The 27,208-nt window shown below is 44.8% G+C and overlaps 2 protein-coding genes across 2 annotated transcripts; one reads left to right on the forward strand and one right to left on the reverse strand.

Annotated features, from left to right (window-relative positions):
• The first annotated feature begins 5,197 nt into the window (after positions 1 to 5,197).
• Positions 5,198 to 17,224, forward strand: cabp4 (calcium binding protein 4). The gene is made up of 8 exons (XM_062478583.1): positions 5,198 to 5,341; positions 8,199 to 8,258; positions 8,928 to 9,120; positions 12,568 to 12,598; positions 13,078 to 13,221; positions 14,002 to 14,111; positions 14,356 to 14,503; positions 16,836 to 17,224. The coding sequence occupies exons 2-8, from the start codon at positions 8,203 to 8,205 to the stop codon at positions 16,862 to 16,864; spliced, it is 711 nt and encodes a 236-aa protein (XP_062334567.1). The 5' UTR covers positions 5,198 to 5,341; positions 8,199 to 8,202; the 3' UTR covers positions 16,865 to 17,224.
• An 11-nt stretch (positions 17,225 to 17,235) lies between these two features.
• lonrf1 (LON peptidase N-terminal domain and ring finger 1) lies at positions 17,236 to 27,208 on the reverse strand. Its single transcript, XM_062478574.1, has 12 exons — positions 26,488 to 27,208; positions 25,789 to 25,904; positions 24,722 to 24,844; positions 22,680 to 22,880; positions 22,273 to 22,492; positions 21,911 to 22,022; positions 21,690 to 21,804; positions 21,293 to 21,414; positions 20,899 to 21,057; positions 20,107 to 20,269; positions 19,746 to 19,898; positions 17,236 to 18,856 (listed from the first exon to the last, which is right to left on the reverse strand). The coding sequence occupies exons 1-12, from the start codon at positions 27,107 to 27,109 to the stop codon at positions 18,698 to 18,700; spliced, it is 2,265 nt and encodes a 754-aa protein (XP_062334558.1). The 5' UTR covers positions 27,110 to 27,208; the 3' UTR covers positions 17,236 to 18,697.

Genomic DNA, 27,208 nt, shown 5'->3' on the forward strand with positions numbered 1-27,208 from the left:
TAATTGGTTTGGATGGAAAAAAGGATTACATTTTTGTCTATCAGAGAGCGAGATGGTGTTGCTTTTATTCAAAAGTGTCAGACTTGCATGAATGTCAACAGAGATTGGGTTGCTGTTTTGACAGTCCTTTGTCATCTTCACGGCTGATTACTAGGGCCTTCAAAACTGGATAAGAGCGACAGCTGGCCTCCACTGCATGCATGACTTCCAATAGGTCACACTGCCATCTTCTTCTCCAACAATTCAATCCAACAGTTTCAAGAAAATGTTTCAAGATGGAAAAGGTGCCCTTTCTCCAGCAAGAAAATCCAAAATGTTAGTTTCTGAGCTTTGAGGAGATTTTTTGGGGTGAAACAACCTTTCCTAAACGCTTTACTATTGATACATAAGTGGATATGTAACAGACAGAACAGAATGACACCAGCATCAGTTTCACAGTGACCCTGGATGCACAAGAAGGACTTGGAATCTCACCACTGGATCCATCCCGAACTGAAATGTAATCAATTTAGCCTGAAGAATGAAGTGTGGACAATAGAGCCAGGGCTATTGATCACTGTGTGGGTACCAGGGTGAGTTGGCAGATTGATATCTGGGACAGTGATTTGTGCTGGTGGTTGGCATCCCTCAGCTGACGAACAGATGATGAACAGGAGTTGGAAGCAGAGGGCAATGGAGAATTGGGGTATCTTTAGGTCGCAGAGCAAATCCCGGAAGGAGGGAACAAGAGAGAGAAAGAGAAAGAGAGAGAGAGAGAGAGAGAGAGAGAGAGAGAGAGAGAGAAAGAAAGAAAGAAAGAAAGAAAGAAAGAAAGAAAAGAGAGGGAGTGGGGGTTGAAAGAAGAGAAGTGGTATGTGTAAGATAAAGACAAACAAAAAGAGAGAGAGAGACAATTCGGAGGTGAAGGAAAGAGATTAACCAAGAAACAAGTATTTGAGAGAGAAAGAGAGAAATACACTATTTGGGAGACAAAAAGAGAGACAAAAAGAGAGATAGTTTTGAGTAAGATAATTTATACACTTCCTCACGCTGCATGTTGAGAATTCAGTCAGTCTTCTCAAACCTCTCAGCACTGCCATTACCATAGCCACAAGATAAACTTTACCTATTAACATAGCATAGCCCAACACCCTGAATACATCAACTGCACGTGTTTGTGTGGAATGTGCGAGAGAGATTGAATCAACGTTCGTTTTCAGATGGACCTAGTGAATTTGAGTGTCCTAGTCACGCCCTTGCAAATGCACTGCGTCTTATCTTGTGCAAGTGTAAGCTTTTCTGTGACATGCACGGCCGGATCTGTGTGTCGGCGCTTTCAGGCTGGAAATAAAATGTCATGGTGTACTCAAGGTGGCATTCTGTGGGCCTTGAGGCACAATTGTGAATGTTGTTTATTTTATTAACTTGCAACTTTCTTTTAAAATGTCTAAAGTGGTGATTGGGCTTCCTATGGTCAATAGGAGTTGGTCTAGGAAAATGTATTCAACCAAAAATATCTCTCTCCATTTACTTCAAAGATAACTTGAATCTGTTTTTACACACTACAGGGTGGGCCTTTGCACAATAACTGTCTGACCATTGTCCACATAACATTTAGGGGGGCATTGTAGCAAAAAGGTAGTCACGTTTACATAATTGCACAGATTGCCCAAATAAGATGTCTTTGACATTCGGCCCCATGTTTACATGGCTACTGTTGAGTAGCAATTAGATGGAAATTTTTGTAGCCTAATTTGCATAATCTTGGATATTTATAAACTATTTCTGGTGATAGCCAACTTCATATAATACATTCTGACATGATACTCATCAGATTCAACAAGGTAATCAGGTCATTGAGTTGTTCTGGAAAATATTAAACAAAAACTTGCCTTCCTTTTAGCTCAAAAGTACCCTAACTGTAATTAGTTTTTTACACACTAGAGTAGAGTAGGATTTAGTTTAGAATATGACAGAGCTAAACCAATTTCCCACTGGCCCAACATTCCGATCAATTTAGTTTTAAATCTATCAATTTAAAATGAAGACTCGCTGATTGATCACGTTTTGTGGAAATGTAATGATACCTTCGCATACTACCTGTGAATAGAATCTCATTGGACATCACTGGTCAGTAACACATAGGCCTAAAGACCAACGTTTACAGATTACGTTTTGGGGTAAAAATATAGGCCTTAACCACTTTTGATAATCCAGACCATCAATTGTCTTATGTTTTTGGCATCATAACATGTTTCTCCCGGCCAATGAGTAGCAGTTAGGTTGAATTGTGGTCATATGAAATGGTTTAATTTGAACATTCGCAACCATATACGCTATCAACGAATCCCAAAGGCCAAAAGATGAAAGCCTATTGACAAAATATTCAACTACAATGTTTTTACTTTATCATCTATCTTGATTTAGGTCTGATTGTGTTATGGCTAGATATCTGTCAAGATTGAGCTATTTTTAAGTAATTATATTATGGGCAAATGTACTATTTTATAAGTCTTTAAATGTGAGTGAGCGACCCAATTAGTAATGATATTCATTCTTTTAATAAATGTGCTTGGAACATTCAATCTGTCATGCACTTTAATTATATTTCATATTTATATTATATTTTATGTTCAATAGAAGCCCACTCATTCAAATACAGAGGTAATATGCTGTATACATAGGCTATACATCCATCTATACATTTCTCTTGTCTTCTGTCCTTCCTCCATTCAACATTTGTCTTCTTTGCTCATTCCTATCCTCTGTTCATTTTTTTTCCCCTCCTCTCTCCGACACATGGCCTGACAGACAGATTCTATTACCCTACAACCATCTCGTTCTTAAGTCTGACAGGCAGAGAAACAAGTGGCACTGTTCCCCACCCTCTCTTTCTGTCATGATGTGAGTTCTAGTTCTGTGTTCCATTTCTTGAAAGCAGCAAAAGTGAACGGTACACAAAAAACTAAAACAAACACTACAGGTAAAATCAAATACTGCAATACAGAATGACAGAGCCATCCCCTGTGGCTAATTTTAAATATATATTTTTGCTATAGTGTTAGGTTTTTTTGCTGCTATGACTGTTTTGATGTTTATGAAAACAGTGTTGTCCTGAAACCATTCCCTGCGGCACATCATGACAGCTTCACCAAAGTTCTACATTCATGCGTGTTCATGACATTCAGTTAGATGAAACATCTGAATGATGAAGTGCCCCGATGACAAGTTAGCTTAGGGGATCCATGAGGAGAACCGGGGGAAGCCCATCCCCTGTTCTTAGTCCTCCCCCATCCTCACCTCATCTCTCCTGGGATAAAGAGTCCCGGGTGGTGGGTGGGGGGTGGGGATTTGAATCCTCGCTTGTGCTGCCGACCTCACAGCCAACTCAGCTCAGCATCAACAGTTCTCTGATATTTGCAACTGACCCATTTATGCTCTCTCTCTCTCTCCCTCTCTACCCCACCTTTATTTTTGCAGTGCCTTTGATAAATGATTGCATTGCTTTTCAGGACAAATGACAGGCCAATGATTAATAGTGTGCACTCTTTCACTCTCCCTCCATAGCATCTTCTGCCACCTCTTACTCTCCCCCCTTTCTGGGTCTCGGAGGTATTCTAGCCACACCTATGTTAGCCCCATCAGCATATTCCCATAAATAAACGAAAGAATGTGGAGAGAGAGGGGTGGAGGAGTGGAAGGGAAGTGTGGCCCAAAGGCAGGGCAGTGGACATGTGCAGGATGGAGGGAGAGGAGCCAACTGCTCCAGAACGGGAGTGTGAAGGTGACTGCGGGGATGGAGATAGAAATAGAGGGGGTTAGAAGGGGGAGAAGAGAGATGCGGGGAAAAGATATGATGAGGAGGGTGGAACTGAGAGATAGTGAGAAAGAGACACACCAAGATAGGAACAGAGAATACTCCAGAGACAGAAGGTAGACTGACCAAGAACATGAATGAGGGTATGAATTCAAGACAGTTAAAAATTAACGCAGAAATAAAGAATAAAAAACAGCAACAACGAAATAAATGGAAACATGGGTCTGGCAGAAAGAAATGAAAGAAGGCCTTTGGGGATAGAGGGATGGGATAAAGAAGAAGGATGGGTACGAGATAAAGAAAGAAGCAGATGTGATGACACGGGATGTGGTGATGTGTCAGGTCACTGCCCCATGGCAGACTGGTATACTGTCGTTAATGAGGCAACAATGCAGGTAATGACTTCCCAGTATGGCTCCATCACTCACCAATAAGCGCACGCATCATTACCCATAAGACCCCTCAACTCTGGCGAGGCGTGCACACGTCCCACTGCAAATCAATAACAAGATCTAGATTTGAGGCTTCTTCATGCACACACACACACACGAAACTACTCAATACAATCTTCACATTCTCATCCATCTAATTATCAATATTGGGGGTAAGTATCCATACATAAACATGTACACCTTTCATAGGCTAATATGTTACTCACACACAAACCTAAAATCCATAATAACACAACACAACCAAACCTTTTACAATCTTATAAACAAATTAACTTCTCCACTCCTCTCTCCTGAACCAAAGCCTCTGGGCAGAGGGTTGGAGCTAGAACTGCTCCTACCCTGATTTCCACTTGAGTCAACTTTTTCACTGCAGCAGAACGTAATCCTGTGGGGCGCTGACTGGTGTGTGAGGCATGACAACATTATAGCTCGCCTGTTTCTTTATTTTTTCTATTTTTCCTAAAGGGAACTTACTTCCTTCTTTGTTTCAAACAGTGAATCGCTGGATCAGGCCTTAAATGGGACGCACTAAGCATATTGGAGCGTGGCGAAACTGTGACCTTCATTCAGTACAACCAAGCAAGAAAGGTAAAAATTGGAACAGTGACCTGCTGGTGAACTCTAAAACCACATAAAGGAGCTCAATTGTGTCTGGTGACATTTAAATGGATTCCATGTTGACATTTAAGTGGACTCTACATAGATAGAACAAAACTGTAGCTGCAAAGAAAAAGCATGTGACTTTCAAGAGAAGCATGAGAAAATTAGAGGAAAGACGATTCAAGGTCGCAAGGTCAAATTACCTCCCCTGATTTCCACAGGACCTACATAGCGTCACTGCAAACCTTGTTCACCAAGACGCTATCGCTGACTCAGTCACACAGACCATACTGTAATCCAGCCATGCCTAATGAGATTATCATCCCAGTTATAGTATAATCCTAATGTGTGCTGTGTTAAGGACGACTAAAATTCATATCTACCAACACACACACACTGACGGAAGAGGAGCAAAGTCTGGATTTTACCCCAAGAAGGGAATTACATTATCCTTTCTTTCATTGTCTTCTCGTTTCCTTTTGACATAACAAAGGTAGGTTGTGGGCGGGAAGGCATTCTTCTGAAATATTTTCTAGAAACATCCAGGCTCTGGGTTGATGTAACATTACATTTAAGAACATAGTCAAATACAGCTCCCATGAACAAATGAAGAAATAAACAAGTATTAGTGATCATCCCTGTGCTATGCATGTAAAGTACTACCGGAGGTCCGGATTGATTGACGGTCTGTGTTAGTAGAGATTAGAATTGATTAATGACTAAGTCAGTCAATAAGAGTTAATACCCCTGGATGTAGCCCACCTAGATAAATGGAGTGTCAGAACTGAACAAGTCAATAAGCAGGCACACCAAAATGTAATTATTATGTAAGAGTGTGTGTGGGGAAGGGTTATTTAATGCTTAAAACCTTTGCCTGCCAAACTCAGCGCGGCATCGTAAAAGACTGTCCTAAAACATTTGACCTTGAAGCCAGCAGTGTTAACTGTAGTCAGCCATCTTTTCCTCACAGTAAACCTCACATGACAGCTTAAGACAGGGCCTAGTCTAGCAACAAGAGGAGACCACTGCATAAGAATGCAGCATGTCCCATTCCTTATGACCGTCATTCATTGCTTCCTCACTTCCACCAACGATTCGTCTAGAACGAAAACATGAAGAGCTTCCCTGAATTTTTGAAATAGATAACAACTGCACTTAAAGTTTTTGAACCTTTACTTAGAGAGCCAGATGGGCTGTGTTTACCCATGATGCAATCATTTATTCATAAATCCTTTATCATGCTTTTGAGATAATTTACAATCAACTATGACATACACACACACGCACCCTATTTCAGACAGACAATTGAACAGGGACACTGAATGAGATTCACAATGCAATATTGATTGTGTGTAAATTACACAACAGGGGACAAGCCAGGGGAGGATGTAAAATAGCCAATAGAGAGCTGAGAAGACGACCCAGCAGAGAAAACAAGACATGCATGGACGCAGTCACACACCCACACTCTGATAATTGAGGGGACAAGCTCATCTCAGGGCTGTGACACAAAATCGCTACAGGGTGATCAGTCGATGGGGATATGTGTGCGAGGAAGAAGGTGCAGGGGTGGAGTTGTGTCACACAGTGGATCTCAGATCAGACATGCAGGGTTGGGGAGACCCCGTGGAGTGGACGAGGGACTGCTGGTTCAAAGAGGAATGACAATGAAAGGAGGAGCAGTCAGAGACGTTTGGACAGGCAGCGTGACAGAGCCTCAGATGACCTCCTCCCATTCTTTGGGAGGTGCAGACAGGTGGTGTGTTTGTGCATGACATGGTGTGTGTGTGTGTGTACACGTATTTGTGTCGGTGAGTATAAAAGGTGAGGATTGTGGGTGGGGCTGAAGGAGAAAGAGTGTTCGGAAGTGTGATTCAAAGATAATGGCCACAATACAGGTTTGGCTCCCCTATTGGCGCTACAAAATATTTTGCTGAAAATGTTCCAAGAAGTCTTTTTATGGCATCCCGCGCAAGCTCCATCATCAACTACATCACAGTTAGCTCTGTTTGTTTTAGTCCTCTTCTGGACCCTAGTTTCATTCCTTCAATTAGCGTGATTAGGATCTGAAATTGCTTGTGTCTGCGTGGTGATTGACAGCAATTGGCCACTTAGGGAGCGGTGTTGGAGAACCATGCTGTCTCTTAATGGCTCACATTGAAGAACGTGTGTGTGTGTGTGTATGTGTGGCTTGTTTGTTTACCCTGATGGGAACTCTGTTCATTGAAGAGGAAAGTAATTCTTGAGGCAAACAATAGCTTGTGTTATCTGTGAGAGTACCATTATAGAAAATAATAAATTAGCAGTTTGTGTGTGTGTGTGTGTTGTTATTGTATACCACTTCAAAAGTGTGTGTTAATAATTAAGTTCAGCCTGAACATAAATATAAGAACCGCTAATTATTTGTGACAGAGAACTATTGTTACCTGAAGCCCAATATGTCCTTCCGGTACTCAATCTCATTCAAGCAGACAACTAAAACACCTCCCAAACACCCACTTTATGTCCTCATTCAGTGAATGCGTGCTAGAAGAGGAAGGAGAAAGAAAGATGAGTGAAGCCCTTTGTACCTTCGTATCGTCCTTGCCCAGCAATCAGAACACATGCAAGGCGGCTGTCAGACAGACTTGCCCGCGCAATCTCTCTTCTGTGCCAGGCCTTTTTTCACGAGCTCGGACACGTCGGTGGGGGTAGGGAGGGGGTGGGCTAAGCGAGGAGAAATTGTCTCATTTGTTGAGAAGGGCGCTTTGGATTGTTGATTGTAATTTATAGGCGATCTGGTCTTCTTGTCTGATCTGATTACCCTGCTGAGGCATGTAGTTTACTCCCCCACCCCACCCCACCCCCCACCCACCCTACGGCGTACATCGCCCCGCGTTTGTCAATGCCACACTACAAACATGGTGCTTGAGCGGAGGTCTCTCCATTGTAGCGGGGATGATGGGAGACGGAGGGGGGGTGGGGGGGTTCTAGTTTGTCGTGCGCGTGCGGGGGGGGGGGGGGGGGGGGGCTGTCTACGGCCACGTCTGTCTGTTTTCCTGCTCTGCGCTCGTCCTCACCGCCATGACAGGTCATTAAACTGCCTCTCTGACTCCATAAGCTCCATAAGTCGAGCTCCTCCGCATCTATCTCTGGTATCATCCTTTCCCCGCCTTCTCCCTCTCTCTCTCCCGCTCTCTCTCTCCCTCAGTTCATCTTGTTGAGGGTCTTCTTGGATACTTATTATCCGTCTTGTTCTCTTGCTTTCCCCTGTCAATCATTGTCTTGTCGATGGTCTACATGAATACTTGTCATCTTCTTCTCATCCCTGGCCCCCCCACCCTCATCCCCCTGTTTTCTCTCCCTTGCAGCAGTATGTCTCAGAAAGGGACGAAGGGAGGACAAGACAACAGGCCGCCCTCTGCTGGAGGGTGAGTGCAGCTCGCTGTCGGAAGCGATTGGGACCAAACCAGTGCTACCGATGTCTGTGACCACAAGCTTCTTACCTGTCCAATTGATATGATGTTAGCTGTAATGTGGAATCACAGCGCAGGCCCATCTGAAGCAACATCTGCTTTCTCTGCATTTCTCCAGTTTGTCTCTCTGGCTTACTCTAGATACTAACCCTGAGATCCTAGCCTAGGTCTTCCCAGACCATAGATCTAATAGGACTACTAACTTTCAAACCTGTCTCATTCAATCAGATCTCCACCAGGTTTCTTGGGATAAATCTATGAAGGACTTCATGGAAATGTTCTCTGTAATTTAAGTAGGGGTTTCGGACCTTAGGGAAATCATATGTACACTATGCCAATTATGGACTTTGATAAACAATTCACTTCCAACTCCTGTGGGGACCATGAGTTCAAAATTTCAGACGGTTTGTTGGGCTCGTAAGAGTTTCCAGGAAAAATAACCCCAGGTCCTGCAGTTATGTTGTTGATGATTTCACACAGCTCGTGATTTAGATAATGATGTTGGTACACAGAAAGGATGACCGAAGCATTAAACCTTTCAACACCCCTCTCCAACACACACACACACACCACAATTTACCACTTACACCCCCTCTCTTTTCATACACACACACACACACACAGCACATCCTCCCAGCCCTCCTCGGCTCACGGTACCCCGCTCCGCTCGTCGATGCGGAGGTCCCATGGGGAGTCCCAGAAGGGAGGAGTCTTGCTGGAAGCGGACGACCCCCAGTCGCACAGGAAGAGTCGGACCAGCAGCCAAAGCTCTGTGTCAGCCGCCTACGTGCTCTACCTCAACAAACTGTTTGGACAGGTGGGTCATGTCATCCATCCAAGTCAGCAACTGTCAAGTTAATGCAAGTGTCGTTCTGTCCCATGGTGACCCGGTGTTTGTTTTTTACAACCACAGTCAGGAATGTTTAACAGACATACACTCTGGGAATTGATATACTCAAAATCATTATGGCCGATGTTAATGAGAGAGGGTCAGACCACACTGAGCATATCCAATAATGTTCACACATTAGCCTTGTCTACCATACCTTCTTTGCTCAGAGTCCAGTTCGCCATTGGTTGTTGGGGGGAAACTTTGGGAACGATTGTTGGCACCTAGCCTCATGTGGTGTGCACTGGATGGCCCCTGCTGAAAGGAAAGTGGAGGGAAACTGACCGACCACAAGCGCTCCTTTATCTGCATTAAGCGGCCGAGTGACAAGTAGCCTATCGCATCTGTGACTCTGTGTCCACAATGTCAGTGTCCACTGTAATCCTGATTAACACGGTCCAGGTTTCTACAATGCTGAATACGTTTAGTACAAGAAACCAGCTACTAAGCTTAAATTAACCGAGGATGGTTATTCAGCATGTTCCTTCTGTAAAAGCCGTATAGCGTGTAATCCATCGCTTCACTGAATACGTAGCTTCATATTGACTTAGAAATGCTCACAACGGTAAACAATTATGAATTCACCCAGTAAATGTACTGATGTGCCAATGAACTGTAGAATCTCGAAAAGGAATGAGAGTGAATCTTGGACCATACATGTGCAAATATGCATAAAAGCTTCGCCAATAGAGTATCTGTAGAACTTGTCAGGTCGCACCCTGACAATGTGACAAAGCTCAAGCTTTGTCGGCAACATAACACGTGCCGCCCATCACTGGACTCAAACTTGGCACCACCGACTCCGCAAGTGCAACCACTACGAGCTACGCCAGTGAAAAGACTGGGGAGACTAGTGTGAATTAGTTCAGCCTGTCTTGGAGCACAGACAGTGAGGGAAGGTTACCACCCGACGCATTCGCACTTCGTACACAAGTATTATTAACCCTGTTAGCATGGCCCGCTGTCACCCCTCATTAGAGCTCGTGGAGACAGACAGACAAGAGCAGAGGAGGGTAGAGGGGTGGATGGAGGAATGGATGGATGTCTTGTGGGGATATGATTTGAGTGTGTGCGTGCATGTGTGTATAGAGAACACATTTTGGGCACTCTGTGTGTGTGTGTGTGTGTGCTTCTTGCATCTATAAAGCCTGTGCATGGAATATTGATGCATATTGCTTATGTATTTATATGTGTCATGGTCATAAAACCATTTGCCCACTCACCCATGCGAAAACAGTAAGAATGAAATTAACTGTTAATTGGCTTTTGTATTGACTGATTATTTGAGTCTGGGACTTGGCATACCATCTAATCCTTTCTAAATGAATACATAAAATTAATGTGCTGACCTTGCTTTCTAAATGTGTCCTTGTGTACGTGTGCATTTACATGTAGCCTATATTGGAATTGGCTGCACTGTGCAGCCAATTCTGCTGCACTTTGCTAGAAACAGCCATTGTGTAATGGTTCAGTTTTTCTATGGTAGGCCTGCAAGTTCCATTGTTAGACCAATCATGCACAACATTAGCAGAAGATCGTTGTAAAGGTCAAAGTCATAATGAGGTTAGCATTTGTGCTAATGTATTCTTTTGATGTGCTTAAGTGTGCACCAAACACACGTCATGCCTTCACAAGCACAAGTTTGGTCTCGGGTGACCTTGGGTTGAAAAAAGAACAACCTCGAAGCTCTGAATATATTTTCTCGACATGCATTACACAACACATCACATATACCAGTATTAATTTCAGTAGTGTTTCTGACACATTCTATTTCTCAGTGTTGAAGGTACCTATGTTGGCCTATATGCTAGAAGGGTATACAAACTGAAACTAGCATACACAGCATGTTAGCATGTTTAATACTGTAGTATAGTAGTAGGCTGTGACTGTTCGGGTTGAAAACTCTCAGCTCCTATCTGCAATGCTCTAGTTAGGAATCCGTGGTATTGCATGTTCCCTGTCCATCTTACAGGGCTTTGGCTAGAAGCAGTAAGCTTTGTGTGTATGCAAACTAAGATACGGCAGATACTGTTGGCACTTGGGCAGAATAACAATCTCATTTGAATTGCTACTATTACTATGGGTAACTCTGAGGGAATTTGAATCCTATCTGACATATGACATTTCTTCATTAAGCAGTCTCTGTTAGATGGTAAATGGACTGCATGTACGTATAACAGATTTAAAGCACTTTGCAGTGGTCTCTCATTCACCCATTCACACACACCAACAGCAACACAAACGCCACATCCATTGAGAGCAACTTGGGCTTCAGAGTATTGCTCAAGGACACTTCAACACATAGCCTGGAGGAGTCGGGGATCAAACCACCAACCATGGACGACCTCTCTACCCCCTGAGTCATGGCTGCCTGACTTTTTATCCAAAAATGAACCAAGACCAAGTCTAAGTGAGGCTGCTCTTTGAACATCATGATCATGTTATCAGAGCAGCAGAAGACCCAGTTAAACTTATGTTGCTCTTATAGTAGCATAATATCAATATTATTGACTATCAATCTGCGTACTAACATTTTGCAAAAGCAAATACTGGTCTAATGTCAGCCATGAATTGTACTTTAACATATACTTTTTTTCTTTTTCTTTCTATCAGAGTATATTTTCTACAGCCTGTGTGGAGTAGAAAGTAATACCATAACCAGGATTTTGTACATGGTCAGTAGATGCCAAGGGGCCTCATTAGTGGGAACCAGACTCTGGTTCTGTATTCCAATGGGTAGTGACATTCTCCAACAAGGGCCATTGTGGTGAGCATGCAGGCTACAGTGTGTGCTGTGTGGTAGCTGGTTAGCTAGGGGATGTGGTGGTTAGCCTTTAGCATTTGGTGACCTCCCTCTCTCTCTGTATGTCTGAGGGTGCAATAACATGTAGCATCACCACCTACCAAAGTCACCCTGAACTTGTGTGTCAGCCTGGCTGTGGGGGAGGGGTGTGTGTTGTGTCATAGGCTGTCCTAGAAAGAGCAGATTGCATATGTAGTTGTGTGAATCGTTATTCTCGAATATGATTCTGTGAGAGTGTGGTATGTGTGAACACTGTGCATGTGACTTGTCATCAGATGTTGTGTGTGCGCGCGTGTGTGCATGTCGGTGCATGTGTTTGTGTCATTGCAGAAGGATTAGAAAGGCATGTCGCAGAAGAAATCCCATTAGGTTTTCCTGTCAGCGCGCTGCAGTGTTGATATGATATGCATGTTATTCTAATACACTGGTTTGAAAACAGATTATCTGGGGAGTTTTTCTCAGGAGAGTACTCTGCTTTAATGAAGCGCTCATTTACATGGCATCTTCAGACGCTCTCTCTCTTAATCTGTCTCACTATCTCCCTCCTGTTTCTGACTCTGTCCCCTCTATAGGACAGGGAGCTGATGCCAGAGGAGCTAGATGGTAAGCCTTTGTCTGTGAAATTAGCAATGCCGCAGCGAAAACAAAAATGACAGTTGTGCACAGTAGCGTATCACCCCCAACAATGTAAATCCCTCCTAAACGTTCCTATCCTGATGACGCACACAGGCTGAAGTCTGCCATGTTAGCTTCTTATGACTTCCTTCAGAGTTCGTTTCCAGTGTATTTTTCTGGCATAAATTGACAGCCTGCGGCAGTTTTACAACGCTAACTGCTATAAATGAAGGATAATGGTACTGCTCACTCACAGCTACTCCAGGTTCTGTTCAGCTTGGCCTGCCAGGTGTCTGCCTTCGGCATAGTTGGGACTGTGCCATCAGTTCCATTAAAATAAGTATGCCAAATGAAGCGTCTCTAAAATAATTAGAAAGAAACCAAAACGTTATCAACAGACCACTTGATGTGGAATTAGCACCTACGGATTAACTCTGGGTCTGTGCGCGCGTGTGTGTGTGTCACAGAGCTGCATGTGGCCTTTAAAGAGTTTGACTACGACGGTGACGGCTACCTGCACTACAAAGATGTGGCAGACTGCATGAGGACCATGGGGTATATGCCCACAGAGATGGAGCTCATCGAGATCGTCCAGCAGATCAAGATGAAATGTTAGTGTGTGTGTTCGAGACCAGAGGACAAGAGTGTCTGCGCGTGTGTGTTTGACTCACGGTTCCTCATACTGGTCTTTAGCCTGTAGTGTGTGTATGTGTATATACGGGCTAAGGTATTTACTCCTGCCCATTTCTCCTACATCCCAAAACGGATTGTTCACTTACAATCTAATCAACCCATGATGACGTGCCCTTGTTTGTAGATGATCAATGTTATACGCGTTACCTGTAAGAGGTCGTAATGTTTTGGCTCCATGCAAATACAGTATATGTGTGTTTGTTTCGCTCACTTCTCTCCCTGTGGTCAGTTCCAGCATGTGTGATTGATGGCCCATTAGGAAATGTGTGTGTGTGTGGGGGGGGGGGGGGGTTGTTGGGGTGAATGTGTGTGTGTATGTGCATGCCAATGTTTGTGCGTGACTGAGAGAGACTAATGTCTCCCTTTGATGTTTGGGCGTCAAAGTTCATATGTTTTGATTAATGTCCCTCAGTGCACAGGTGGAGGGGCATGTGTGTGTGTGTGGCTGTGCGAATAACTACAGGCATGACTGAACAGCCTTTCTGAAAATGTAGGTGACCAACGCCTATCTGTTATCTGATGACCTTCACTCAGTGGTGGTGGACATTTATGTGTGTGTGCTTGCCTGTGTGTGCCCTTCTCTCTGCATGTGTGTGTGCCTCCCTGCATGTGTGTATGCCTGTGTGTGTGTGTGTGTGTGTGTATTTGCCTGCTGTGTGTATGTCTACCTGTGTGTGTGGTCTCTTGCCTCTGTGTAGGGGGGGGTCATGTGGACTTTGATGATTTCTGTGAGCTCATGGGTCCTAGGATGCTGGCAGAGACGGCACACATGGTTGGCCTCAGGGAACTGCGCTGCGCCTTCAAACAGGTGAGGCCCCCGCCAGAGTGAGCGTGCGCTGAACTAACACCTCATGAATACTATACTCAGCACTTAGTGTGCTTGGAAGTACCCTTCATAGTATGCAGATGGAAGTGTGGTAGTGAGTACTTGCCGCTTTTATGTGTTATTGCGGAAGTGGCCTTTGATGTTATCAGCACCGTGAGATCTCTGTTCTCTCCCCCCCTGCCGCGCACACACACACACACACACCTCACCTTGTCTTTTTGACCAGTTTGACTTTGATGGTGATGGGCGCATCACCATCGAGGAGTTGAAGGAGGCCATGAAGTCCCTGTTGGGGGAGAAGCTGAAGAAGGGAGAGCTGGAGGAGATCCTGGAAGACATTGACCTCAACAAGGATGGAACCATTGACTTTGATGGTGAGGGCTGGACGGTGTGTGTGTGTGTGTGTGTGTGTGTGGGGGGGGGTGTGATGGTTGGATGACGGTGGATTGGGGGTGACGGTGTTTGGTGATGTGGGGAGGGGATGTGTGTGGGTGGGGTGAGGCATGAATAATAGAAGGTAGGAGTGGAAAGGTGTATGTGACTGGGAGAGGGGGCGTGGGAGTGAGTACCTCTATAGAGAAGATAGGGGTGTGTGGAAGGAGAGAGGGGGGCGTGATAGATGAGATTAAGACAGTCAAGGTGGCCGGGGGCCCCCAATCCAATCCAATCAGTTGTGCATTAAGACAATCGATACACACACGTTGTCTCGTCACACCGCACACACACACACACACACGTTTGTAAAGCTCAAGGACTTTGTAGTACACACACACGTAAGTACACAGAAGCAAACCTGCCACACATGTGGGGTCACATGCTCAAGGACTTCTCCCTCTCTCACACGCAAGGACAGGTGTGCGCACAGGTGGATTTACAACCCTGCGCGTCACAACAAATGTGGGCAGTGTCCCATGATGACTTGCTCTTCCCTCCCCCCCCCCCCCCACAGACATCTGTGGTTTGGTCTCTGCCCGGGTCATGACCAAGGATGTCTCCTTGCCAACACAATCTGCATAGGGAGAATCAGACTGATTGTGGCCTAGGTCGAGGGCGCCAACCCAGACCTACTCACACATTAACTTTCACCTACTACAGATATCACCACCCCCCCACCCACCCCATCCAACGCCTTCGCCTGCTTGTTTCCCCAGGGTGGCTGGCGGGTCTGTGTCCAGCGCCTACTATGGCTGCAGGTCCAGATGCTGCTTGTCTACCCCCCTCCCACTCCCCGTTGCAAGTCACGTGTTTTTGTAAATGTTGTTGGGCTTGTGCTGAGGTTTTTGCCTGTTCCCACACTGTACTCCTCTAGGAGCATTGTCTGGGGGTTGCCTTTTTCTCTCCTCCTCTCTCTTCATGTTATGCTGTAACTTTCTAGTTGGCGCCGAAAATGGCTGCCTAGGTAGGCTCTCCTGCCAAAGTAAATTCCTTGTCTGTGCAAACTTTCATGGCGAATAAACACCAATTCTGATTCTGATGACCTGTCCGGTGTCAGCCAGTAAGCCCATGGCAGGGGTCTCCAAGCCTGTTCCTAGAGAGCTACCTGCCTGTAGGTTTTCGCTCCACTAATCTAGGACACCTGAATCTGATAAATGGCAGGTTGATCAGGTAACTAGTGTTGAATCAGGTCAAGTAATTTTGGTTGGAGCAAAACCCAACAGGCAGGTAGCTCTTCAGGATTGCAGCCTTTCTGACCCTGACGAGCAACATGCTGGTGGGCGGGTCAACGTTAACCAGCATCGATGAACAGGTGCCACGTGTTATCAGCAATCAGTCACTAAGGCACCAGAAAGGCCTTGTTTAGCGAAAAATGTAGCTACCTCTGACAGCCACACACCCGAAAGAGCCAAATGTATCCAACTATGTGTAAATGAATCCATAAAAGGATGTGTACGGAGAACATGAGAAACGATGGTACCCAAAGTAAAGTTGCTGTACATAGTTTTTAATTTTATTTATGAACACTGTACCTGAACAATCCGCATGTTTGTCTTCGCAGATCTTTACTTACTTACACTACACAAGTGAACAAACTCCTCTTTGACACCCTTTTACCTTACACGTGTAAGGTAAAAGGCTCTGGGGTTCCCGTCCTTGTCTTGTTTCTCTCTCCTGGTTCCCTCCACACGTGTCTCTTTGTAATCACTCAGTTATATGTCTATTGCCTTTGTTCCTCTTGTGTATTTATGGCTGCCTCCTTCGCCAGTCTTTGTCAGTTTATTTAGTCATTTCCAACGTGAGTAGTTCTGTCATTTGTGTTTGTGCCTTTATGTGTTCCTGTTTTATTTTTTGCTGTTATTTTATTTTTTGGAGTCAAGAGGAACTATAATTTAAATGTATTCATTCATGGCAGACACTTAAACCTACTACTACTACTAATCCATAAACCTTTGAATTTAAGTACAAAATTGATACCATCCATCCCCTTCATAAACTACCAAATTAAATTGTACCTCCCTCACTGCAAATGGTATAATCTAGACTTCCACCAATCACGTCCTGTATTTTATTATTACCTTGTTTTAACACGAGTGAAAATATCACACTGGGCTCTCTGTGGGTGTGCATTTTTTTTAATGAGAACTCAATATTAACAGTGCTGTAACTCACATAGTTTCCCTGTGTGATATGTGGTGGATCCCCTGTCCACCATACGTCCACAAGCACTGACAAGCGTGGTGTTGTGCCTCTCTTTGTCTCCCTCTGCAGAGTTTGTCATGATGCTGTCAGCACGATGACCTGAAAACGTCCAACACTCACAGGAAGCTGAATGGCTGATCTTCAGAAATGGGCAAACATGTCCAGTCAACGTCCTGCTATATTGTGCATAACTGTTCTATAGAACAATGAAGGTTACATATTTTAATGTCAATCTCTTTTTATAGCATGTTTTTTTTCCCACAAGAAAATGGTTAAGTAATATTAGAGGGCGAAAGGTGAGTTATGAAACCAGTGTTAGGTATTATTGGTGAATCAGTATCGCCCCCATGTGGTAGAACAGCTACTTTACAGCTCTGGGATCATAAGTGGCTTGATGAAATAAGACCTTTAGTCTACAAAAAGTTTATTGATATATATGATCCCGACACAATAAACACCTGAGCCACAATGAAAAAGATGTGCATTTATTATTGAAAATTGATAACTTAGACAGTCGAGCAAAAAAGCAGTCAAAAAAACCCCAACAACTTTGTTTTGTATTTTTACAAATAAAGAAATTACAAATTTACATAAATAGACTTGAGATACATTTTACACATGAAACAATTTGAGCCATTATGCAACTGAAGGAAAAATTAGAACTATAACAAAGTAATTACTGTGTGGCGACAGGAATGGTAGTCAAGCCAACGCATAATGCCGCTAAAGCAAAATGCTTAAATGGTATATAAGGCAAAATTAGTCTGCAAATTCAAGCAGGCAGGATCCTTCAACAGTCATTATTCCTCTCCACAAAGAAAGAAAGCTTCTTTCAAGGAAGGAAAATAAAGGAGGATCTTTAAACTTTGCTATGATGGATGCAGATCAAAGTACTATATGGATGCAGTTATGTCATTTACCATTTGTCAAAATATTGCAAATTCCCGTTTGTTTGATTTACACATACAAACACAAGTCAAAAATATATAGATATATCAGTCCTTAGAAATGACAGTGAACATTGGTTGAAGTGGGAAGCTGGACATTTGGGCTGAGAAGACGAGTTGGACTCCTGTCTTGAAACTAAACCCAGCAAAACGTATAACAGGGTCTAGGCTATCAATATTCTTCACTTCTGGAACAACAACAACAAAAAAATACTGGTACTAATTTTGGAAGTTTGGACATTGAGTTTATGCAGTTTAAACAGCAGTACAATAATTTGTCAGTGCAAGTTGCCAGACTATTGTTACAATTAAGTAATAAAGTCAAACTAAATAGCAGACAGGCTGCACTTTATTTGACAGCTTGGAAGAAACAGTTGATGATTTAAACAACCTAAATGATGTTAATATGGGCTGATTTCTATTAATTAAACAGTGGTGTCCTCTACCAAACTACACTTCAGTAGTGGTTAGAAGCTTGTGCGTGCGAGACAATGATAGACAGAGAAAGGAGGCTCGGCAGAGGAGGACAAACACTTTGAGTGTTGTTGGAAGCCAAGACCATTTCTCATTGCACTTGGTTTTTACACCTATCACAAAACCTTGGCTCACAGGTCCCATTCTGCATCCCAGTCACAGCCAGTCCCCACAACCTCCACTAAACCCCTTGTCTGTTTGAAATAGTTTCAGCATTTTGGATTTGTTCTCCACGGAAGCATACACGATACTAGCTGGTGTGTGGGCGATACTGTCATCTTCTTACTGGTTTCCCTGCCGTTATCATGGAGATGGTCGTGATATTGTCACGCTAACAACCTGTTGGCGAGATATCATGGGGACATGTCCAGAGCAGCTGGATGCCAGCGTGAGAGTTTAAGGGCAGGTATAGTGTAGATGAGGGAACATTTTGTCTAGGTAGAATCCAGAGGTCTACGGGAAGGTTGACAGGCAGGTTGAGGCGGGGAAGTCAGAGGTCAGCCAGAAGCTCTACTCGTTGGGGATGCTTTGCAGGTAGGTGAGGATGTGCTGGATTTTGACCAGGCGGTCTCTCAGCGTGGTCATGGAGAGAACAGAGAGCTGGTAGCGGGGGTCGATAGGCAGCACGGCCAGGAGCCACCAACAGCAGGCAGGGCCGTTTGGTGTCGCCTGTGAGGAGGACGAGAAGGGGGGAAGGTTGGACTCATGTCATTTAGACTTCACCCAGCACACTCAGGCCAGGCCAAAACCGCAACAGCTTGTACGCAGTAATGAGGGGGGTAAAAGGAAAGATAGAATGTTCCGGATGGCTTAATACTGAGAACACAGTTGCTGTTTGTCAGGAGCAGAAGAGCAGTACAGTCCTGACTCAGTTCATTCAGTACTTGAGGCACGTAACAGTATTACTTCCAAAAACTGTGAGATAACTGTGAGGTAACTCAAGTAAGCATAGCCAATGAGGCCAGACAGCTCGCCAATAGCTTAAAAGCTATTTGTCTATTTTTATTAAACTATGTAATTATTATTATATATATATAATATATATATATTATATATATTATTATTATTAATGTCAACTATTAGCATTACTTTAATTGAAAGTTACTGTGTGGCAGAGCTTTCTTTTGTTAAATGTCTAAGAAAAGATACTTTGAGACAGAACTGGTATTGTGCTGTACTTGTGTGCGAGTGTGTGTGTGTAATCACCTCATAGCACACTTGTGACGCAACACCCTCGGAAGGATTATATAAGCGTCACCCACAATGCCCTCTGCCCTACATCGCCCCACTCAGCTACACTGTTCTAGAGCAATGGAACTAAGATTTAATCCCCCACACCTGATTAACACTTCCTGTTCTGAAGGGTTGGGAGATACACGTCAGTAAATACATACAGTGGAAACTACAACCAGCCAAGAAACTACACCTAGCGCTACAATCCAGGAACTACACCTAGCCCCCTAGCACCAAGACCCACAAAAACCCCTCATCCACACAGAGGGAAAACTCTGAGAAAGGGGAGTGGGCCAGGGTGCAAAAGGGGATTCAGATGACCCACCTGGATGTCAAGTTCTCTCTCTGGCATGGGCCCAAAGTGCTGCAGGATCTGGTTCCGGAAGCGGTTCTTGAGGTTCTGGAACCATGAGCGGGCCTGTTCATACACCGAGTCATGCAGCTCCTGCAGCTTGGAGAGCTCCTCAGCATCGTCCACCTGATTGGTCAGAGCAATCCATCAACCAACAAGATAGATAACTTTCTGTTTATCATAAAGTCATCATATTTTTTAATATATTTCTTCAATTAATGAACACACACTATCATACTTCTGTGTTCAAATAACACAGTAACTTCCAAAGGATTCCACTAGCAAGAGTAATTACTAAGACACTTTTATAAGGTCACATTCATACAGATCTTACCCTGGTGTCCTCGAGGTACTGAATGTCAGCGATGCTGTAGCCATCCTTCAGGCTCCGGGACAAAACCCGGAAACGCTTGCCACCGATGGTATCCACTACCGAGCGGCCATCAGGCAGGAAGTGCACACTACGGATGATCAGCATGCAGCCGTAGTCCACAAACCTGAAATTAGGAGATTTGTGTCACTACTACTGTTTTTCTGTTCAGGAAATCCATTCCTACACCCAAAACGATTGTGTTTTTAACATTCCTTATCATGATTGGTTGGTTAATTAGATTGTGAGTATTGTGATTGAAAGGCGATATTTTTTGGGGGGTGATGTGTAAATTTTTGCATGCTTTAGCTGTAACTGGCTACAGACAAAATGTGCTTTCCCCCAATTTATGTCACATTAATTAATTTATTTATTTAGCCATTTAGTTCCATGAGGCCCAAGCCACAAGAGACTGCACGGTTATGTCCTCATAATAAAATTCATTTGGGACAGAGCAAATACAAGCTCTTACATCCCAAGGGGGTATTACTGTGCATAACTGTTCCAATCTTTTCCCAACTCTGATTTCTTCCAGTTTATTCAGCTTGTTAGAAAAGCTGCAGCTATTAAGTCTGAAATCCTGTTAGCGTAGCATGCTCATCCTCCCAACGTTGTCTCTCAGTCTCTTATCTCTGTTCAGCAGAGACCAGCTTTTTAATGATTTTTCCAGGGTGAAAATACAACTTAGTGTTGTACAGGAAAGTGGAGAGAGAGAGATAGAGAGAGAGGGTATGTGTGTGTGTGTCTTATATCTACCCTTTATGGGAGTCATTGATGCACATCCCAAACTGGCGCGTGCCCGTGTCCATGCAGCGACGAATCATGAGTCGATAGCGTGGCTCAAAGACGTGCAGAGGGCAAGGCACAGTGGGGTAGGCCATGGTACACACAAAGATGGGGACATTCTTAGTCAGACTGGAGAGAAAGAGAGAAGAGTGAGAAAAGTTTCACAGGTCCAGACTAGCGATTCTTAACTGTACAATTCTGAGTAAACTTAAACCTGAGAGGGAGAAAGAGAGACAGTGAGAGAAAGAGAGACACAGAGAAAGAGAGAGAGAGGATATATATAGAGAGAAAAGATAGAGACAGGAGATAGAGTGAGGGAGCCAGAGGGAGGAGAGAAAGAGAGGGAGAAAGAGAAGAGACTGACTCAGAGAGCTCCCGGGTCTCCTCCAGGTGGATCCTCTGTCTCTCGGAGTGCTCCTCACTCAGGTGCTGCTGGATCAGCTCATCCAGAACACTGGTCACATTGTACTTCCTGGTTGCCAGGTACTGGAGGGAGAGACACAGTGGGAAAGAAGGAGTGGGTGGAGATGGAGGTGGTGGTATAAAAAAAAGCAGGAGTGGGAGGAGGGGGTCGGGGAAGGAGGAGAGGTGAGGTGAAGGGGGAAAAAATTATTAGGCCCTTTCACTTAAAACCAGGTCACACCAGCTACGTCAATAAGACAGGTCTTCCCCCAAATTAAGGGGCTTAGAGCTAACCTTGCAATACAGCTCCACCAGCACAAGAAAGCTACGCCTTCTGTGTTGAGGGGGGGGGGGCCTACCTCTTTCAGGCTCTCTTTGCAGAGGGGGCACTGGGGTGTGTGGTCCAGGCAGCGCTCCAAACAGTTCTTACAGAAGGTGTGTCCGCAGGGTGTGGTGACAGGCTCATAGAACAGCCTGGCCAGGAAAGGAATGACTCGTGAGAAAAAAGGTTCCTCAAAATAAATCCAGCTCTGGTTCATATATCAGGACCCTGTGACCTGACGTGGATGTGCCTCTGTACCTCATGCAGAGGGAACACTCCAAGTCGTTGGTGTCCAGTAAGTCTCGGGGGAGGGTCCTCGGGCTGCGGGGGGGGGCAGCTGCAATGGGGCGCCCTGTGACTACGCCCGCCACTGTGCAGCAAAAGAGGGCGGAGTCAGGAAGAGGAGGAACATCTTCATACACGAAGGCTCAACACGCATACAATTAGCAAAGTACCAGTGCTAGCTAAGATCGTAGTCTTCAGTTACTAGTGTGGCTACTGAAGCTGGTAAAAGACTACAGTTCAAATGACTTTCTTGGTATAGCAATTTCAACAATGGAATAGCATGAGACACAACAGAACGGAAGAGAGCAGACCGAATATTCCGGGTGGTGACCGACCTTGTTTTTTGTGCTTGCTGCCTCCGTGGGACATCACCCAGGGTGTTGAGTCTGAGGTGGACAGCTTTCTCTTCAGCAGCAGCGCCCCCTTCTCCTGGTCCCCCAGCTGGGGGGCGGAGCACACCCGCTTCAGCCCCTCCCCACCGCCCGGCCCGTGGCCTCGCAGTGAGTGGGCACGGCTTAGGCCTGGGCGCTCCAGGCTCTCGGAGCGACCCGGCTTCTGAACAAGAGAGGAAGAAGGAAGACACGGGGAGGGGGGGGGGGGGGGGAGAGAGAGAGGTCAAAGGAATAAAGATTGTTTCAAACTGGATGACATTTGACAAGACATCTTTGTTACCTCAATGAACTTTGCTGTATGACCATACTATCCGAGCACATTGTTTATGGACCAGTTTCAGGTGCCTTACCTCCTGTGCATCACAGTTGCAGTGGGCCGAGGTGGCCCGGCCCTGGTGGGGGTGGTGCTGGGCTGGGGGCTGGTGTTGATGTTGGGACTGTGCATCGGCCACCAGTCTTTTACTGCGCAAGTGAGGCGAGGTGTTCAAGGCTGTCTCCTTCAGGCCCACCTTGACGTTCTCCCCACCCGGAGACAGCAGGTCGCACAGTATCTGCGGAAAGCACCAGGTTAACCATCCAGGCACTGAAAGTGGACGCACAGGCTCCCCAAAACGGCGCACTCAGGAGTCGTTCAGGGCCACAATGGCAGTCAGGAGCATGTACAAACAAAACCTGAGCTACACCCTCTTGCAAAACACCCAGGCAGTAAATCAAAAAGCACAAGAACACACAAGCACATCTATGAGAATAAGGGACTTTCTGGGAATTAACTCTGCGAAGGTTAAAAGTGAGTCATGTCAGCGGGCTATTGACGGTAGCCTGACTGAGGCAAATATAGGCTCGGTCTGTGAGTGTGGATGCAGTTGGGGAAGAAAGTCTACTGACCAATTGCCAGTCAACTAGATGTCCTCACTTCACCTCAGAGAGAAGAAACTGGAAAGCCTTCTGCAAGAACAGCAGCCCCTTCCAAGTGTTTAAGCGCTTCTGCTCTGGTGGAGTCACTTGGCCCTTTGGTAATTGCGGTATCTTTGTCCCTCTTTAGCAGTGTATTTCTCTAGATTCATCCCTGTGGACAATTACTTGGGCTCACATTTTGCCCACACCCCCTTTCTGTATTCCCTCCCTCCCTCCGGTAATTGCGGTATCTTTGTCCCTCTTTAGCAGTGTATTTCTCTAGATTCATCCCTGTGGACAATTACTTGGGCTCACATTTTGCCCACACCCCCTTTCTGTATTCTCTCCCTCCCTCCCTATCTCCCCCTCCCACTACCTCTCCCCCTCTCTATCTCTCTCCCCCTCTCTCTCTCCCTCCATGTGCTTCCTACGTCATCTGTCTTTCTCTCTTCATGTCTGCCTCTCTCCCTTTCCCTCACTCTCTCCAATGGTGCTAAACATCCAATTATCTTAGAACCTGGAGAACCCCGGTCAATGAGAGACAGGCCGTTTTCCATTTGCAGAGCTTGGACCCACCCAGGGTAACAAAAAGAAGAGGAAGGTGGATGGGAGAAGCGGAGCTGAACCAGACCTTCAGAATTAGTTATGTTGTTATACAACAACAGGGTTGGCAAGGAGAACATAGGGCACAAATAAGAGTCATGAGGTGGAAACACTGCCATACAAAAAAACTATACTATTATACATACTAACTGAACCTGTCAAAGATGCACACACACCCACACTATCGAAGTGTCTGTTGTCTAAAGAGCACAATCCTCTCGTACAAGAGTAAAAAAAAACTAAAAAAACTGACTCAACACAGCAGCTGTATATTGTATATTGTCTCAAGACAGTCCACCATTTTCATTGATGGGACAGTTGCAGGCATGCACAAGGCCAGCCTGGACTTCAGAATGAGTCTAATGTCATTATGAGCACAGTCACACGGGGTGACCCGTTACATGCTTAGAGATAGTGTGAAATCGTGTTTTCAGAGCTACACTGTCTCTCAGTCTACAGGTGTTATGAAAAAAATCCACTTTAAATATGACAGGTAAATAATTTGACTTGTTGTGACATGAGACCCCAAATCAATAATTTGATTACAGCAAGTTGGGCGTCATTCCATTTCTACCATGCACACACCTAAGGGGCTTGATTCCATTAAGGTGCTGCTAGGGTCTAGAACCGGCAGACCATAACAACTGTGGAATGCAGACATGATGTTCCCTTCAATGACTGTGAGCATCTGCGAGTCACGATATGGAATCAGAACACAGAGAACCTCAGAGGCCTGAAGGCTTGGTACAAACCACTGGGTCTACTCATGGGTGACACAAACATGTCACAGTGCTACTTTTAACTATAGTATAATAACTAAGTACATGTCCAGTACACTCGAAGCCACACTTTTTAGACCAAATTAAAAATGACAGTGTGAGCTAGTATCTCTTACCAGTTCCACCTCCCTCTTGGCCCTGGGGAATCCCTCATCCAAGGCCAGGCAGTGGAGGAACACCTGGAGGGACTCATCTACCTGGCCCATCTGCTTGAGCACCTTGGCCTTCTGATAGTAGCCCTGGAGAAGGGACGGATGGAGAGATGGAAACAGGAAGCGGTAAAGAGAGAGAGAAAAGAGAAAGACACATGGAGAACATTATACAAAATTGCAAGAGAGAGGAACAGAGAGATAGGTGAAGGTACACCAACCCAGTCCAGAACAACATGCATCCTTACAGATCCACCCAACATAGTCTACCACTCCTGGGTTGACCATGACAATTGTAAAAAACAAAAAAATTCTCAGTTCGAATCAACTCATGATTTGCAATGTTTTGACACCATTCAAGTTGTTTGTGGAAAAACCCATATGTTCTGTTGCGGTCTTCTAAACTGAATAAACGACGATAAGATGAGTGAGCTATGTGGTGAGGGACTCCACTGTTTTGGACCACATCCTACACCTACTACACTTAAAAGTTCAACTTGTGAACTCCTCCCCCTCTCCTACCTTAATGCCAGCCATGGCCTTAATCACTCGGCCGAGGTGGTGATTGACACCCTCCTACGCTGGTGCACCATGCTACTTTCAAACTCGCTTAGCTGACCTTTTTATGACCTCAGACTAAAATAGAAGAACGTCTGTTCATTATCGTTATTATTGAAAATGTCAATAATAACAGAATCAGTGACTGAGCCTGGACTGAGTTTAGTTTAATTCTTCAGTCATGATTCATATTGAGTTTATCGTTTGTGATTTTTATCATAGGTTTCAAGCATATTGTTTATTGTGAGGGCGCACCTTGTGAGTATACCAATGGTTTGCTGATTTATATTTGATTTGTATCTGTGGATATGGGTTACACCTGGCCACGATGAGAGAGAAGTTTGTTGAGCATAATTTTTTTAATTTAACAACGTAACAGGGCTTCACTAAATCACTGTTCCACGACGCGCGCATACACACATGCACACACTCACAAGGTCCATGGAAAAGTCCAGTGTACTGGTGGCTGAGCCTACCTGTGCAGAGTTGGCGGTGTCAAGACAAAGCTCAGTGTCCTCCAGAGCCAGGTGGTACTGTCTTAACCCTGAGTATGCCTCAGCCCGCAACCACCTCGCCACCATGTCCCCCATGTCTGGGAAAACCGAGGAAGAGAGGGAGGGGGGGAGGAGGGAGGGGGGGGGGCACAGAGAGAGAGAGAATCTAAGTTTTAAATCCCCTTACTCTTCTTCTCACAAGCATATTCATGTTTACTTGCATGTTCTGGTATTACCACATCACAGATCACAGACCACTAGGTATATGACCACCAATCTGCCTGCATATTGATTACAGACTTCTGCTGCAAGATATTAAATATTGTAGCTTACTAAAGAATCCCGTTCCCATAGCTACAAAGTTACAAAACGTGTTAGTGTCACAACCTGCCTTATGCAACTTCATTTCTGTGCGCATGCCCCAGTAGCAAGATTTCGTAATGTGGTCGCACGTTGGTTATGTGACAGAGGATAGGCGGGGTTTATGTCAGACACCTGATTATCAAATACCAAAAATGTTGGTCAGTAGAACTTCACCCCCCCCCCCCCCCCCCCGCCGCCATTTATACTAACACATCGGAAAAGAAGACAGGAAGTTTATTAAATCATCGCTTTTTCATCAAGTTTGCAACAACCATTAGACAGTCAAGGATGCGCAAGGACCCCCCCCCCCCAACTTACCATCTTGTATCAAATTCGTCGCAAGTGACACTGCTTTATCGAAGTCTTTTCTTCTACACAAGTCTTCAATTTCATTTATAGCTTTAGATATTTTCAGGTCGTTGGGGAACCACTTGTCCAATAGTCCGGATAGAATCACATTTATCTTCATGTTACCGGACTTGCCTCTGACGTTCTCGCTACAAAGCTTGCATTTAGACAGAAGGTCGTGTTGTAAACATCTTTTGCAATATGAATGTCCACAGCCTATTGTGACAGGTTCACCTAAAAAACTGTGACAACTCGGACAATCAAATATCCCCCGGGTGTTGTCTGGCCCGTCTTTCCTCCTTTCCGAAATAGTCTCATTCTCCTCTATCTTTTTCTTGAAGTTGCGCAGGATACAATCCACTAAAGTATTTAACTGTCCCGGACGTACAGCACCACACCTCAAGGCCATTGAGAACACATCAATGGCTTCTTTAAGACGATTTTCCGATGCCAGTGTATCGGCTTTCTGTAAAATAAGTGTGTAATGATCAACATTGTCATCCTTGCTCCAGTCGTGTTCTTTATCAGGTTCTATAAAGAATCGTCCTTTCTCTTCAAGCGCATCCTCTGGAGCAGGCTGTTGTAACGACATTATCGCTAGGTATATGCAACAAATACCTGATTTTTCAATTTTGTTCTAAGAATTGGTTTACACATCACTACACATGCTGAGTATCCGGCTACTGGCATG

The sequence above is a fragment of the Osmerus eperlanus genome, chromosome 14 (genome assembly GCF_963692335.1).
Source record: "Osmerus eperlanus chromosome 14, fOsmEpe2.1, whole genome shotgun sequence".
NCBI lineage: Eukaryota > Metazoa > Chordata > Actinopteri > Osmeriformes > Osmeridae > Osmerus > Osmerus eperlanus.

Coding starts and splice junctions, on each gene's coding strand:
- cabp4 (XM_062478583.1), top strand. CDS start 8,203: ATGTCTCAGAAAGGGACGAAGGGAGGACAAGACAACAGGCCGCCCTCT. Junction 14,112..14,355: donor TGCGCTGCGCCTTCAAACAG/GTGAGGCCCCCG, acceptor CTTTTTGACCAG/TTTGACTTTGATGGTGATGG. Junction 14,504..16,835: donor TGGAACCATTGACTTTGATG/GTGAGGGCTGGA, acceptor CTCCCTCTGCAG/AGTTTGTCATGATGCTGTCA.
- lonrf1 (XM_062478574.1), bottom strand. CDS start 27,109: ATGTCGTTACAACAGCCTGCTCCAGAGGATGCGCTTGAAGAGAAAGGA. Junction 25,905..26,487: donor GACGAATTTGATACAAGATG/GTAAGTTGGGGG, acceptor CGGTTTTCCCAG/ACATGGGGGACATGGTGGCG. Junction 21,415..21,689: donor GCAAAGAGAGCCTGAAAGAG/GTAGGCCCCCCC, acceptor CTCTCCCTCCAG/TACCTGGCAACCAGGAAGTA.